General features: G+C 41.0%; 1 protein-coding gene across 3 annotated transcripts in view; it reads left to right on the forward strand.

The window, feature by feature from the left end:
- Nucleotides 1-16,172, forward strand: part of LOC129769820 (Bardet-Biedl syndrome 1 protein homolog) — a 67,133-nt gene that overhangs the window by 41,498 nt on the left and 9,463 nt on the right. For 2 of the 3 annotated variants that reach the window (XM_055772303.1, XM_055772302.1), the window contains exons 2-3: nt 4,107-4,375; nt 4,429-5,891. In XM_055772303.1, the coding sequence (XP_055628278.1) occupies nt 4,183-4,375; nt 4,429-5,891 (1,656 nt within the window). In that variant the 5' untranslated portion in view covers nt 4,107-4,182. Of the gene's footprint in view, nt 1-1,840; nt 1,940-4,106; nt 4,376-4,428; nt 5,892-16,172 lie in introns of those variants that run through there. The other variant, XM_055772304.1, reaches the window with a different exon arrangement.

Genomic DNA, 16,172 nt, shown 5'->3' on the forward strand with positions numbered 1-16,172 from the left:
CTACAGTGGTATCGAGACAACGGGGTGGATTTTGTCGAAAAGGACATCAACCCACCCAACTGCCCTCAATTCCGCCCTATCAAAAAATATTGGGCAGTTGTCAAGCGGAAGATGAAGATGAATGGTAGGACGAATGAAGAGATGGTGGAACAAAATGGCCGCTGAGGTCAGCGAACAGGGTGTCCAAACTATGATGAGTGGTATTCGCCGAAAAGTTCGTGATTTCACCAAAACCACATCGGTATAATTTTTTTGTTATTTTTCCTTTAATGTGCACTAAAAGACCTACATTTTGAGTGTATAACATTTTTATTTCGTTCACATAGCTCCGAGATAGACCCGTTTAAATGCGTCCAGATTTAAGATGAACTATGCTTTACACTGTGGGAGATAAGATGAAGACAATTGAATAAATCGAAACTAATAAAAGTAACGAATCTGTATATATTCTTAGTGCTCTGTCTGTTCCGAATCTTTGAGGAATTTTGGGATGAGCATGTTAGACGAATTTTGGATTCTCTAAAAATGGAAAAGTAATGTGAGAGCCCTACTAGGCTTACCAAGAGTAATGAAATAAAATAAGAGCACATGAGAAATACGCGTCGATATGCCTTCCATGCTCTTACCAAATTTTAGAGGATGAAAATGAGGAAAATGAGAGATTAAGAAGCTCATTCTCTCTTCTGCCGAAATATGCCGCAAATTCAACAAATGGACTAAATGTGGACGTACCGCCCGGGCTTGCTGACGTGCCGAAAACCGACTTGAATCAAACCGAAACAAGTGGGCCCGGTTCGAGAAAGTCGAACCAAAACAAAACGAAGTAAATTAGCGTTGACGACATTGTGCTTCGTGTGTTCGTGACGGCTTCGTGCATCCGATGGGACTTCGGCTTCGTGCACCCGATGTGGCGTCCACATAACATAACGAACCGAATATGCCGCCTGGTACAGACCGATCGGTATCATTCGGCATAATGTGGACGCGTCTTTAGTCTCTCGAGTATTGTTGAAAGAGTTAGTCGCAAAAGTGCGGTGCTGTGTATTTTATTCAAATGGGTCATGACATACACGAGCTCGTGCCGAACGACCTGGGACCCTCGATGTGAAGACCCCGGATCGTTAGACATGTCATCAAGTATTCTCAACGCTACTCTACTTACGACTAACACAGACTTCAGTAGACCCGAAAAATCATCGTCACCGTGAGAAAATGGCCTGAGGGACGCAGCCAATCTAGCATGGGTCTATTAAGCAATTCTGACCTCTTGAATCAACGATCTTCAGCTCCACTTACCCCATTCATTTGGTGCTGTCGTTCCACTCCGACTAAATCCAATTCCATTCATTAACTTCGGTAGTTTTCAGACCTTCACTCTTGAAGCGATGTGAAATTCGAAAGGAGAGAGATTTGTTTGAGGTTTTTGGTAGCCTCACTCCGATAACCGTAGCCTGGAGCTCCAATCGTGTTATCGAAAAGTATCCTCAGAGAACTTTGCGGGGTTTCCGTCAACCTTCATCAAACCATATTCGCGGAGGAGCACAACCCCTACCATACCGTTTTCACCCGCGTCCATAAAATTAAGTATCTGGATTTGGATATGATCCCGGGTCGACGTTATGACAACACAGAGGAATTTGGAATTCTTCCAACTTTGACAGTAGTTTGCACACCACCATATATTGTTCTGAGCATTCGGCTTTCGAAAACACGGCGTGCTTGTCGATTCCTCTTCAAACATCGTCCATGCTTCATGCCCATAGAGAACAACCGTTCTAATTAGGGGTTTGTACTTCGTACAGGGTCGAAGTTTGTTGAACCTTAAGGATTTGCGTCGGCGAAGCAGATAAACTGAATAGACATGTGCAAAATCGTGCCTCGCATGTTGGAGCCCACTTTCCGCATAACATCTTCCAATGTCCCGTTGAAGAGCAGACAGGTGAGTCTCAAACGATTCTGGCAGATCGCCTAAGATCCACACACCGTAGATGTAGTGTGTAGAGACCTGATACTCGCGACACTTTTGGAGAGAGAACTATCGTGCAATCACCATCCTCAATGTTGCCTACAAAGTGCTATTTTGGATTATTTTACGCCGACTATCACCAATTGCGAACAAATTTGTGGGAAGGGGTCAGGCCAGCTTCGTTAAAGGATGGCCAACGATGGACCAAATTTTCACGTTGCGGCAGATCCTCCAGAAAACCCGTGAATACAGACTCCCCACGAACCATCTGTTCATCGATTTCAAAGTAGCGTATGATACCATCGACCGCGAAGAGCTATGGAAAATTATGGACGAAAACGGCCTCCCCGGGAAGCTGATTAGACTGATTAAAGCTACGATGGATGGTATGCAGTGCTGCGTGCGGATTTCGGGCGGACTGTCGAGTCTATTCGAATCCCACAGGAGACTTCGTCGTGGTGATGGCCTCTCTTGCTTGCTGTTCAACCTAGCATTACAGGGTGTTATGAACCGAGCAGATATTTAGTACGCGATGCCCATGAAATTGGAGACCGGCAGTCCACAACCGTGTGGATTGGGGGAATATTGTTCTTCAGGCCTTGTCATAAGACGGAAAGTCAATTAAATAAATAAATAACTTCCTACAAATCTGCATACTTTCATCGATAGACAGCGGAAGAGGATCTGGAATATAATTTTATATGCACCATTCAGAATCGTGACTGCAGGGTAATTCTTACAATCCAGCTAGTCACTATTGGTATTGATAGGTAGATTATCCCTTCTTCAAACTCCTCCGGCAGCTGTTTCATATCCCATATCCTGACTATTAAACGATGTATACACTTCAAAAGCTTTCCCGGGCCTCCCTTGTAGAGCTCCGCTGCGAGGCCATTCTTAACATCACCCATCGTCTGGGTGGTACCTCGTCGTTGTTCACTGCACCGGTGTAGTCCTCATCAACACCGTCTTGGTTCTTCAGGTGTTCATCGTAGTGCTGCTTCCACCTTTCATTCATTTCGTCTGTTCGTCAAGACCGCTCCTTCTTTGTTCCTGCAAATTTCGTCCCACGACACAAAGTCCTTGTGCGAGGCGTTTAATCTCTTGAAGAATTTCCTCGATCCTCGAGAACTTCAAAGCATCTTCATCTCCTCACACACTTTCTTTTCCAGGCGGATCTTTTTTTCCCGAAAGAAATGTATTTGCTGCCTTCAGTCGGTATCATTCCACGTTTTGTCGAGTCACCCGTCCACGATGTTCATACTCGATGACGGTCTCTGCTGTCCTGTTTGCAATGTTTTCCAGCATGCATCGAGAGAGGCAGTGTGCATTTTGTCTACCCCCAGTAATGCAGCTTCAAGACGCGGCGAGTATGTTGCAGCAACGTTCGTCGTCGGCAGTCGTCGTAGGTGGTACCGTGGAGGGCGTTTATGTCTTATGTTATTGACGACTGACAGTGTAGAACGCAATTTGACCATCACTTGGTGTAAGCGCCATGATAGGCTCTGACGTCGATTGTATCTGAGAAGTGACCGTCGATCAAAATGTGGTCAATTTGTGTTTCCGTTTCCTGATGTGATCTTCAGGTGTAGCGGTGTTGGGGGGCAGATGCTCGAAAAGACTCCGTTCCCTGTCAGCATACGACCAAAATCACCAGGGTTGGTTACCCGATCTTCACTATGGTTACTCGTACCTCAGTCGGCATCGTGGGTTGGTGGAGATAGGAGTTACTGGACAGGAAGCTGAAGAACCTACGCATGGGATCTATTTTATGCCTACAGCATTTACCAACCTTCCGACATTAGTTAATTTTTAATACATACGTTAAATTCTGACTTGGAGTTGTCGAAGGATTCGTATGTATAGTTTCTGTATAAATGTATGTCCATACCTTGCCTTTTTCATGGAGAATGTCAAAGATGTTTCAAGAGTTTTTAATATGGTGGTTTAAGTGATGATATTTGTTCAATTTTATCACGTTTTATCATTCATACCCCAAATTAGAATGAAAATTATTTTATAACAGAAATTATCATGGAATGCACTGTTCATAATAGAAGTCTTCACTGCTAACAAATGAACTGTTTACAATAATAATAACAATCCGTTTTCACAAATGTTTGCGTTTACCTATCCGCAGCAAAACGAAAGCGACCGAAAAGTGGCTGGACGCCCAGTGCGATGGAACAGCCGCACTGCACACGCTTCCCTCGTGTATGTCCCTGTGCGATCTGAAGAACGACAACTACTACCAGCTGGTAATTGTGGACATTCCACTGTTCGATTTCAACACAAAACCAAAGCTCAAGGTGTACAAAGGAACCAATCTAGCCAGTGAGCAAAACCTTCCAGGAATACCATCGGCACTGGAGAGTCTCTACATCAACGAGCAAGAACCTCGAATACCAAGTAATTGTCTCATCAATTATTCGAACTGTACTCTCATACTTTTTCATCCACAGTTATCGCCGTAGCGATCGCCTCTTCCGTTCTGTTCTACAGGAATATGAAGCCGTATTACAAGTTCACAATTCCACCGATGGAGGTTGACCCACTGGAGGTTGATGTTTGGAAGAAGTTGCCCGTTGAAAAGCCTGACAACGTTGACAAGCTCGTTGAAACTCTACGAACTCTACATACCTCCCAAATGACCGACATTTCGCAAGAGTTGCTTGCTCTGCCCGAAAACAGCCGCGCAGGCTTCATCCAGGAACACGCGGAATCCCGCCTGGAGCGCTTTTCTGTCATCACAGCCATGACGTCGATCAAGAAAGCAACAAACGATAACAAATCAGCTTCGTGTCTAATTTTGGCAACCGAATCGGGGGAAATAGTTATCCTCGACACGCAAGCGTTTGTCATGTTGCATCAGGCTCGGGTCTGTTCGTTTCAGGGAACCCCAAGTATCGTCTCGGCCAGTGGCCAGTACGATATTGATTTTCGATTGGTCGTCACGACGCGGGAAGGGTCACTATGCTTGCTTCGCAAGGGTTGGCTGGTTGGTCAGCACATTGTCAAACTAGAGCATCCGGCCGCTGGTTTGGCGCTGCTGCCGATCGATCAGACAATTGTCGTGGTTTGTATGAACAATTATCTGCTCTGCTACTCGAAGAAGGGCAAGAAGCTCTGGTCGGTAACACTGCCACAGCCGGCGGTCTGCATGACACCGGTCTGTTTGCCACACCTCGGAATCAATCTCGTCTGTGTGGCACTTCGCGGAGGACTGGTGCAGTTCTACTGTCAGAAGAAACTGGTCGATCAGTTCTATGCTCCGGAGACCGTGACAGCGCTGAAGTTTGGCCGGCTTGGTCGAGAAGAGCACGTACTGATCCTGGTCACTTCCGATGGTTCGCTGATCGTGAAGATTCTCAAGCGGACAGCCGAGTTTCCGACTACGGATAATATTTACGATATGAAGACGTCGAATGAGGAGGCTCCCGGGAGTTTACAGATTCCGAAGAAGACCAAGATTTTCGTTGAGCAAACACTGCGGGAGAAGGAGCATGCGGCGGCGATTCACAACTCGTTTCAAACGGAACTGTGGAGGATGCGTTTGACGGCAGCCCGAGCAACACTGGATGTTATCAATTCGGCGGATAGCAACCTATCGGGAGATATTGGAATGGTTCCAATCAAGATGGCCGCCGAAGTGTTGGGTCTAGGGCCTGTGTTTAAACTTTTTCTAGTTCTGGAGAACATTTCAGCCCAGAAGGAGGCGAGTGGGCTGAATGTGCTTATACAGGCGGATCATCGACACTACCAGGTGGAAACGCCCTATCGACAGCTGCCGTTGTTGATTCCGGGAGCGCCATTGAAACTGGATTATAAAGTAACCGTGGTGACCGATCGGGCCAGTGGATTACCGCCAGCCGATTTGTTGCCGGAAACGTCGTTCATAAAAGTGTTAGTTTTCAAGACGGGGAATGTAAGTTCAATGCTAAAATAGTATTTTTGTAAATATTATACTAAGTTATTACTGACCATGTTATATTGACACATTTTCTTATATTTGTTTTCAACGTAGGATTACATCTTTCGAGAACATATTAGGGTACAAATTGAAATTGTTCAATTTCAAACGCTTATTGCTCAGTCATTTCATGATGAATCGATGAGATTTTTGTATCAATCGATTTGAACACTAGATTACAAATTTTTACATTGAAGGAAATAATATATATCATGAAACTAACCAAACGGAAATCCCTGTTTCTGATTGGTCGAAATTGACGACACATGCGGTGGCTCATATACTTAAAATTATTGCTCAGTTATTTCCTGATGGATTTACGAGATGTTTGCATCGATCAACCTGAACACTCCGTAACAATTCATTACAATGAATAAAAAAATATATCTGAGTATCTTCGTTTTTTTTTCAAAAATGATCTACAAATTACAAATTTAATATTCAAAGTATTGCCCATCGCTAGTCACAGCCTCTTCCCATCTTTCTGGCGATTCACGAACCCCTTTGCGGAAATAATCGTCCGGTTTGTCGGCTAACCAAGAATCGATCCAATTTTTGCAAAAAGGAAAGTAATCGGACGGAGCAATGTCTTGAGAATACGGCGGGTGGGATAGGGCCTTCCATTTTAGCGTTTCCAAGTATGTTTTGACCGGTTTCGCGACATGCGGCCGAGCATTGTCGTGCTGCAAAGTAACTTTATCATGTCTTTGCTCGTATTGTGGCCATTTTTTCTTCAGTGCTTGGCTCAAACGCATCAATTGTCATCGGTTGAGGTCTCTCGTAATGGTTTCATTCGGTTTTAGCAGCTCATAGTACACCACAACTAGCTGGTCCCATAGACAGCATAACCTTCTGGCCGTGAATATTTTGTGCGGTATTGATATTGATGCATGGCCGGGGTATCCATACGTTGCCCGACGTTTAGGATTGTCGTAATGGACCCATTTTTCATCGCTAGTTACGATTTGATGCAAAAAAACCCTTTCTTTTATGCCGTTGGAGCAGTTGTTCGTACGTGAAAAAACGGCGTTCGACGTCCCGTAGCTTCAATTCAAAAGGCACCTAATGTCCTATCTTTTCTATTGCTTTTAAACGATCGGATATGGTTTGCTGAGCTACTCTAAGTGCAATTGCAAGTTCTTGTTGCGTTTGTGATGGATCTTGATCGAGTAAAGTCTCCAATTCTTTATCTTCAAACTTTTTTGGCGGTCCGGAACGTGTTTCGTCTTCCAAGTCAAAATTACCACTTTTAAACCGTGCAAATCACGTCTGACACGTTCGCTCAGTTGGAGCATTGTCACCATATACTTCCACCAAAATGCGATGACTTTCCGCAGCTTCTTTTCTTCATATTGAAGTAATGACGTAACACTTCTCGCAAAAGCACTCTCGTTGGTACGAAATTCGACATATTCGAAGTGGCAAAAACTATGTTGTTTACGCTTCAACTTTCTGACATATACTGAAAAAGACGCGCAATGACAGTAGCTTTCCAACGAATGTCTGGAAATTTGATTCACTGGAATAATGATCAAGTTATGCCATCTGTTTTAAACTTACTTAAGAAACTTACCGGTACACCTAAAACTAACTACAGGGTGGGCCATTTAAAGTGGAAGCATCTGGCAACCCCATAACTTTTGACAGAGATGTCAGATTAACAAATGTCATACCGCGTTGGAAGCGTCATTTCAGTACAATTTTAACCATGGAACAATACACACCTAAACAACGCGCTGAAATTGTTCAGCTGTACATTCAAAATAACGTGGCTTTTGGCAAAAAATCATAATGACTGATGAGGCGCATTTCAACTTGAATGGAGGAGTGAATAAACAAACATGTCGGTTTTATGCTACTGAAAACCCTCAATTCATCGAAACGCAACCTCTTTACGACCAAACAGTTACTGTGTGGTGTGGCATTTATGCCGATAAAGTCATCGGCCCGTACTTCTTTGAAAACGAAAATGGAGCAACGGTAACGGTGAATGGGGAGCGTTATCGGACAATGATAACCGATTTTTTATTGCCATTTGTTCGTGAAAATGAATTGGACAATTACTGGTTCCAACAGGACGGTGCTACATGCCATACAGCGGCTGCCACGACCAAATTATTGCGCGAAATGTTCCCCGGAAGATTAATATCGAAAAACGGCGATTATGACGGGCCACCGAGATCACCTGATTTGACGCCTCCTGACTTTTTATGGGGATATTTAAAATCCAAGGTATACACTGGTAAACCAAGGACCCTGGCTGCGCTGAAAGACAATATCCGACAAGAAATTGCTGCCATATCGGCCGAAACATTGGGCAAAGTGATGGAAAATGCCGAGAAAACGGCACATTTTGCGGTCAAGGCCAGAGGCGGTCATTTACGAGATATCATAATCAAAAAGTAGTTAGAACAAATCTCCTTGGACCAAAATAAATGAATTTCAAAAAAAAAATTTAAAAATTCCACTTCTTTACTTTGCTATTGCAAAAACAAATCCTTCCACTTTAAATGGCCCACCCTGTATCAAACAATCGAAAAATTTCCAAACGGAAATTCCGTGTTCTGATTGGTCGAATCGTAAGAGCAATATGTTCTCTTACATCCAGAGCATTTGCACTCTGTAGAAATTAGAATACGGGACCATATAATGAATTAAGTTTGATGTTTGATTTTCTGCTGGTGTGCGTCGCATATGTCACATGTTTTTGAAAACGGAGAATTCAGATTCAGTTGTTGTGTTCGATTATAGATTTTAGTTTAGTTAGTTCAGATAGTTTGGTACACTATCATTTCTGACAATCCAATCAAGCTGGGATGACTATTTTACTCACATTATCATGTCACATACATTTTTATGGCTCGGTAGGTATTCCCAAAAACAGACTACACAATCGAGCACCGTGACAGTATGTTTTAGAAATCGTGGTGGAGATGAAAATTTGATGTCTCCGATATTTTTCAGATTTTCTGATTTGGACCTTTGCGCTTTGGTTGTCCATCTGAGGAAGAAATAACTCTGCGCATTTAGAAAGGGTTTATGGAAAATAGTTTTACGATTACCGAATACAAATTTTTTCAAAGCTTAAAATCGGTCCTCGATACAATTTACATATTTCAGCAAAACAGGCCCGTTTGAGACGAGGAAAAGGGAGAGACCTCCTATAGGCCCCAACTGCCATTACGACAGTTGGATCTGAAAGTATACGAATATGTTGTGAAATAATGTTCCGTGATTGATTACGTCACTTAAAACACGGACCTTCCACTTGGAGGAAGGCCAAAAATCTTCAAAGACACTGAATTGCAGGTATTGCTCAATGAGAGTCCGAGCCAAACACAAGTAAAGCTTGTTTCCACATTACGAGCCATACTCATGCGATATGTTGGTATTAATTCAAAAGTAAAGAACTAGGGTTTCTTATGATTTGAAGCTAAAAAAGGTAAAGCGTCGTTCTTTCGTCAGTGAACAACTGTTCCAGTGGCAAAAATGGAAATTCCTTTTTACTCATTTTTACTCCTTTTTACTCCTTTTAGATCCATCTTCATTTTATAATGTGGTGTAATATTAGGTTGAGGAAAAAGAAATCCATTATTTTTGTGTGAAATTCAAAACTTTATTTAATATGCTTCGAATTGCCCGATTTGTTGGCATTTTAGCGGTATCTTTATCATGCCTTTCTCATAGAAATCTTGGTCCTTACAGGCAAAAAAGTCTAGCAAACGATTTTTTCAATCTTCTCTTGATCCCAATTTCTTATAACTCAGGAAATTTTGCAATGCGAAAAAAAAGATGGTAATCGCTTGGAGCCAGGTCCAGACTATATGGTCTAGCATTAGAACATCCCAATCAAGCTCCTGGAATTTCTGGCGAGTCTCTATAGACATGTGTGGCCTGACCTCTTCTGTTGACCAATTCATCACATCATGACGAGAGAGAAGGATTCATTGCATTAACCCAAAAAGGATAAAATAACAGGGATTGCTTGGTCATCCATCCTTCTTTTTAAACGAAAAGTAATTTAATCTAGATGGTTCGGACTGCAAGAGCTGGGGATCGAGGACCTAACATTTCAGCAGGACAATGCAACGATTCATATTTCTAAGCAACCAAAGGCTTGGTTTGATAAAATCATCATCTCTCAGCTCGAATGGCCGGATTGCAGTCAGGATTGTAATCCCATAGAACATAGGGATCCTGGTTTATGCGATGGGGCGGAAATATGACAACATATCCAGGCTACGGGCGGTTATTCATCAGTGTTGGGATAAATTCAACGTGGCAACGCCATGAAATTCGACGAAATCTATGACAAATCATATTTTTGAAGTGATTACAGATGGGAGAGCTCATACCATATATAACTGCAAAATTACTTCTAACATGACATAATAAAGGTTGTTTCTTGAATATACGGCCAAACGAATGCTCATTCTTCCTCTTCTTCTTTTCCTTCTTTTTCTTCTTCATCTTTTTCCTCTTTTTTTGCTTCTTCTTTCTTCTTACTATTATTCTTCTTTTTTTTCTTATTCTTCTTCTTCTTTTTATTCTTCTTCTTCCCCTGACCGTTTTTGTCAGGTACTTCTTCACCGACACCCAAAATCACAGTTTTCATTATCATATGATCAATTTGAATTACGACTGTTTTTCCAAAAGAGTGTATTAAAAATCATCGATCTTTCTTTCAAAAAATCCAACCTTTAAGTCTAGTCTGAATAAAATATGATGCTTGACAAATTTGCTGAAAATAAATAATCTGTTTAGGAAAATAACATTTTAAAAGCACTGTTGAAAAATTATTTTTTTTTTATTTAAATCGTTTATTTTTACAGGCTCAGTTACATAGGTTTAAAGGAGCCGAACTCCTTACTGTATTGTTACTAGTATATATACATTTTTCCTTAATTCTAATGTTAATAATATAGGAAACCGTTCTGTTGAAAAATGTTACCCAAAAAAAATAGATTTGATATCAAAAACTTTTATATCCCAAAACACCCTTCGATACTTTTGACGTAGTACTACGTCTTTCAGGAGGAGTGCCAAATCAGAAAACAGGTCACGTTTTTATTAAATAAGGTTAACGTTAATAACTATTTTCACTGTGAATGAATTCTCATGATTTGCTTACCAATCGAATCGGAAATTCTCTGAGATTTGTTTGATATGCTATACATTACAATTCGCTAATTTCTAAACGGTTTAAATTCATGAAAACTGGAAGAACTCTCTTTTTTCCCATACATTTGTTCTGTCGATTTGTGTGCTAACCCTACCCGTATTTCGAATGCTTATAACTCGAACATTTCTTAACAAATCGGAAAGATGTTTGCATCAATTGATAGGAAATATTTCTACGCGTCTATCACAATTAATAGAATATTATTTTTCATGGGATGAACAATTGAATAACTGTAAAATATCAAGCGTTATTTAAACTCCTTAACTGCCAAGTTTTGATCGGCTCGATTTACGGTTTCCCCAACACAGACTTCAAAATCGATGTACCTCTGGAAATCCGCTCTACAAATATACATGAAAGTCGGGGGTATTTTTGTTCCCACCGAGCTGTGTTTCCCTAACACGGACATCAAAATCAATGTGCCTTGGGGAATCCGCTTTGTCAAAACATGCAAGTCGGGGGTATTTTCTCCCACTGAGCTGTGTTTCCCTAACACGGACTTCAAAATTAATGTGCCTGAGGGAATTCGCTTTGCAAACACATGCAAGTGGGGGGTATTTTTCGGTGTTGAATACTTTTGTACTTGCTTGTCGTTGTGCAGACCGGAACATGTTTCCCTAAAACGTACATTTAAACTGAGAAGTCTCGAAAAACCGTCATTTCAGATTCTAGAGGTGTATGAATTTTCGCGGTTCGCGAACTACGTAAACATGAGATGTGCAATATTTTCAGAGGGAAATGTAAAATACAATGATCGTTTGAAAATTTTTCCGTTCGCATATTTTGATAGTCCTAGGCATCATATCAAACGTAAAAGGACGTTCATCAAATTTATTTGTAACGAAGAATATAATCTATTTCAAAAATATCAATGCATTCTTAAATAATATTCGAAGTGGTAAACAAGTGGACTGCATAATATAATTGCGTAGTTCTACGTCGAAAATATGCGGTCGTGTCCTAAGTACAACCCCCTACATTTTTTTAAATATATTTTCATTGAGAAAACCTCCCAGTTTGATAAAGTTTGATGTACAGAGGTGCCACGGCAAACTCACCAAATTGGTGATATGAGTTTTTGAAAATTTATGAAATTTCAATACTTTGTGAAATCGTGAGCATTTAAGAAAACTAACATGAAAAAAGAAATGTACTAACGATTCTACATGACAAACTATATAATAAATTTCCCAATTTTTCAAAAAATCATATGGCGAGTTTGCCACGATACCACTGTGCGTCAAACTTCGTTGAATTGAATGGGTTTTCCAATTGAAGTATGAAGAAAATATCATAGGGGAGAGGATGTTGGTTTTGAGATATATTAGTTTTGAAAATTTATTTAATATGATTAATTTCTGCGTAAGAGTATTCCTTCTGTTCCACTGCCCAGTTGGAATAGGAAAACAGCAGAACTGTGGATGGAGAGGGACCAGGACTGCGATCGATGAAGAGATCGGTCCATCACTGATGATTATTGAGTGAACGTAGTTATTCCATATTAAAACACAAAGATGGTTAATTGAGGGCCATGAGTTTTGCAATCACAATCGATCGCTTAGTAAACAAACGCGCAACTAATGTGGCTACGAAGACCCCCTCTTGAAACTACTGAAGAGGGTCCTGGAGAGGTAATCTAAATGAATGGAATGAGATAAGGGATTCATCATGCAGCTGTTCAGATTCTGAAAAGAGAAATCAACCGAGGATGTTACACGTGTAGTCTTCGTGGAAGTCGGGAGATAATTCAGTAGAGCAAAACGAATCAATATTGTGCTATGCTAATGATTATCTTCAAGAACGCTCTGATCAGCGGCAGTTGAGAGGCCATCACTAAGTCTTTACACCGAATGAAGGTCTCTGGCTGGTCTTGGCCTTAAGATGATACTTCCTGAACCGATTTCCGTTATAACATATAACATTACGAGATTTATGGACTTTTTATTTTTATGGAAATTCAAAATCTGCTTGTAGCGCTCTGCCGGTGAAGAAGATAGCCGACGAGTACAAGAACGTAAGTTTGACGAAACATCCGGCTGAAGGAATATGGGTTTAAGCCAAATCTGATCTTCCTGCAGGACCTTTTATGGAAAATCCTCCTTCGCTGAAAACAGCATCACTGTGAAGCAGGATAAGGAAACACATCAGCAGAAAAAGATTCCGAATCGCTGCTCTAGATTACGCGACACATGAAGCCTTTTCTTCTGCCGGGAATATAAGTAATTCTTTCTTAATGTCTTGATAAAAAATACGACCTTTGCAGAGATGAAATAATACATCACGACATGGTAGATTTTATGTATCCAAATTCATAGAAAAATAAACTGCAATTACCATACAATTTTTACTCTGAACATTGGCTGGACTAATCGGAATGGAATTATTCTAGAATTATTCGTTTGCTAGGATTATTAGTTTCGTAGCAACTATTCGAATAATCATCTTTGTTTGTACACCCAAAATTAGTTTTTGGCACATGTTTCGACATCCTTATTCATATGAGCTTCAAAATAACAAAAAATGTGCTGATACAACATTTGTATAATATATATATATGCCATAGCAATGTAAGAGCATTGTGAGATAGTTAAACAATGTGTATCTTAGCACGTAAATAGCAGGCAAATAAGCACACATTATAGGGGTAGTACACTATAAACATCATAAAAAGTATGTGATTTTCACGATTTTTTTTCAACGAGAAAATGAATTACTATGATTAATCTAATATCACAGTTTTGTTAGCTACATATTACTTAACATATAAAAAATATATTGGTGTCAGTTAGACTGTCCCCTAAATAGCTAAATAGTAATCAGTTTGTTGAACCCTTGAAGCCAAAACCTTTAAAATGGTGGGAGTTCTACAAGTGTTTCTAGTGAACCGATTTCAACCAATGATTTTTTTACGTTATCTTGTATATATTTCCTAAGAAATATTGATTTTTGACGAAATGGCGAATTTTTTTTATAAAAAAATTGCGTTTTTGCCTCAAAAATCGAGACAAAAACATTCACCAAAATTTTATTTTTCAAAATATGAAAAAAAAAATCCTACGTACGATGATAGGAAATATAGTGGAGAATCAGGGAAAAACTATATCATCAAAATCGGATGAACCGTTCCGGAGGTAGAACTCTCTCCAGTTTGCAAAACTTAGTTTCGATAAAAACCCAATTGGTTTGTAACTTTGGAACGGTGCATCGGACAAACCTGGGACAAAAACTACAGTAAAATAGACATCCCAGAGAACATTTTAAGCCAGAAATATTGTTTTCAAGTTTCTATTTTTTTCCAATTCATTTATTTGTAAGGCTAAATCGCATAAGCTTTGCGGAGCCGCTAATTCAAGGTTTGTTTCAATTAATTGCTATATTTAGTAGGATTCGACCGAATACTCGCGGTTTACTCGAGGTTAAAAGGGCAACATTTTTGTGGGACGGGTCAGGTTAGGGATATGGATATGAGGTATCATTGTCTCAACCGAGAGTTGCCGCACGCACTGTAGCATTGTGCATAATGACCAGGGATAGCATCTGGTGTTCGACTATCTGTCGAGGGTGGGCGACGGTGAGATGGGGGGACAAGACAAACAAACTAATAACGAAAAAGAAAAACACAAAAGCATTAAATACTTATACTAGACTTCGATGGCACTAACGTTACAGTGGAACTTTTGCCTTCTCAACGTAGCATTACTTGCGTCATTTTTATTAGTAATACTTGGTTGAGATTTCTATGCCGAATATCACGCCTTAAATGTACTCTGGAGTGGCAAGATCTAGAATACGCGTGACCACAGTGCAAGCCGGAAGCATTTTCTTTGACGAAAAATCCCCCGGCCAGATCGGGAATCGAACCCGAACCCCCGGCATGACAGTGTGGAACGCTAACCACTCGGCCACGGGATCATGCAACTTGTACTAGACCGTTTCACAAAATTCAAGTTTCCGTAGTGTACTGCCCCCTTAAACCATTTCGCATACTTTGCCACATACACGGTCCCTGACCCAAAAGGAAACATGTTCACGTTTATGTTCTCTTTTTTGCTCTCAAAAAAAACTTTCCATGTATAATTTTGAGATCCAACTTCATTTTATAATGTGGTGAAATAAAGTCTTGTCCAGTTAGAATCCGTACGCGTTGCACATTTTACAGCGGCACAGTCAGTGGCCGCTGCAAGAAAGTTTTTACAGCGGTTTGTTTACAAATGTTTCCTCTTCTGGTGGTAAAAGTTTCAAATTTTTTCGTGCCGTAAGTCCGGAGTTATTCCACATGGAAGACAGAAGAAGAAAATTAATCTTGCACACCCACGTTGACAATCCAACGTGGTCGGGTGCGAAGATCGCGAAACAGTTGGATATCGCTAAAACTACCGTATGTGATGTGCTCAGACGATTCCGCGAGCGGAACAGCGTGGACCGGGCGGTTCAAAAGAAGCGTCGAAGCGGAACCTACGATCGTCAGCTGAATTGGAAGGTGTTGAGAACCGTCAGAGCAAACCCTGGACTGTCCGAACATGATATCGCTCAGAAATACGGTGCCGCTCGTAGTACCGTTCGACGAATCATTCACCGAGCTGGACTTCATTCCTACAAAGCAATCAAGCAACCAAATAGGACGATGAAGCAGAGTCTAGTGACGAAAACTCGCGCTCGTAAGTTGTATTATCAGGTACTAACGAAGTACCATGGATGCCTGCTCCAGGATGACGAAACTTATGTAAAAATGGACTTCGGCCAACTTCCGAGGCGATGTCCCCGCCAAATTCAAGTTCATGTTCATGGACAAATTTGCCAAGAAGATGATGATCTGGCAGGGTATATGCACCTGTGGTGCGAAGACGCCGGTTTTCGTCACTACAAAGACCATGGATTCGAAATTGTACAAGGAAGAGTGCCTGAAGGAGCGTGTGTTGCCTTTCATAAAGGCACACAATGGTCCCGTTAAGTTTTGGCCTGACTTAGCGAGTTGCCACTATAGCCGGGAGGTTCTCCAGTGGTACCGCGACAACGGGGTGGATTTTATCGAGAAGGAGTTCAACCCACCAAAC

The sequence above is a fragment of the Toxorhynchites rutilus genome, chromosome 2 (genome assembly GCF_029784135.1).
Source record: "Toxorhynchites rutilus septentrionalis strain SRP chromosome 2, ASM2978413v1, whole genome shotgun sequence".
NCBI classification, from domain to species: domain Eukaryota; kingdom Metazoa; phylum Arthropoda; class Insecta; order Diptera; family Culicidae; genus Toxorhynchites; species Toxorhynchites rutilus.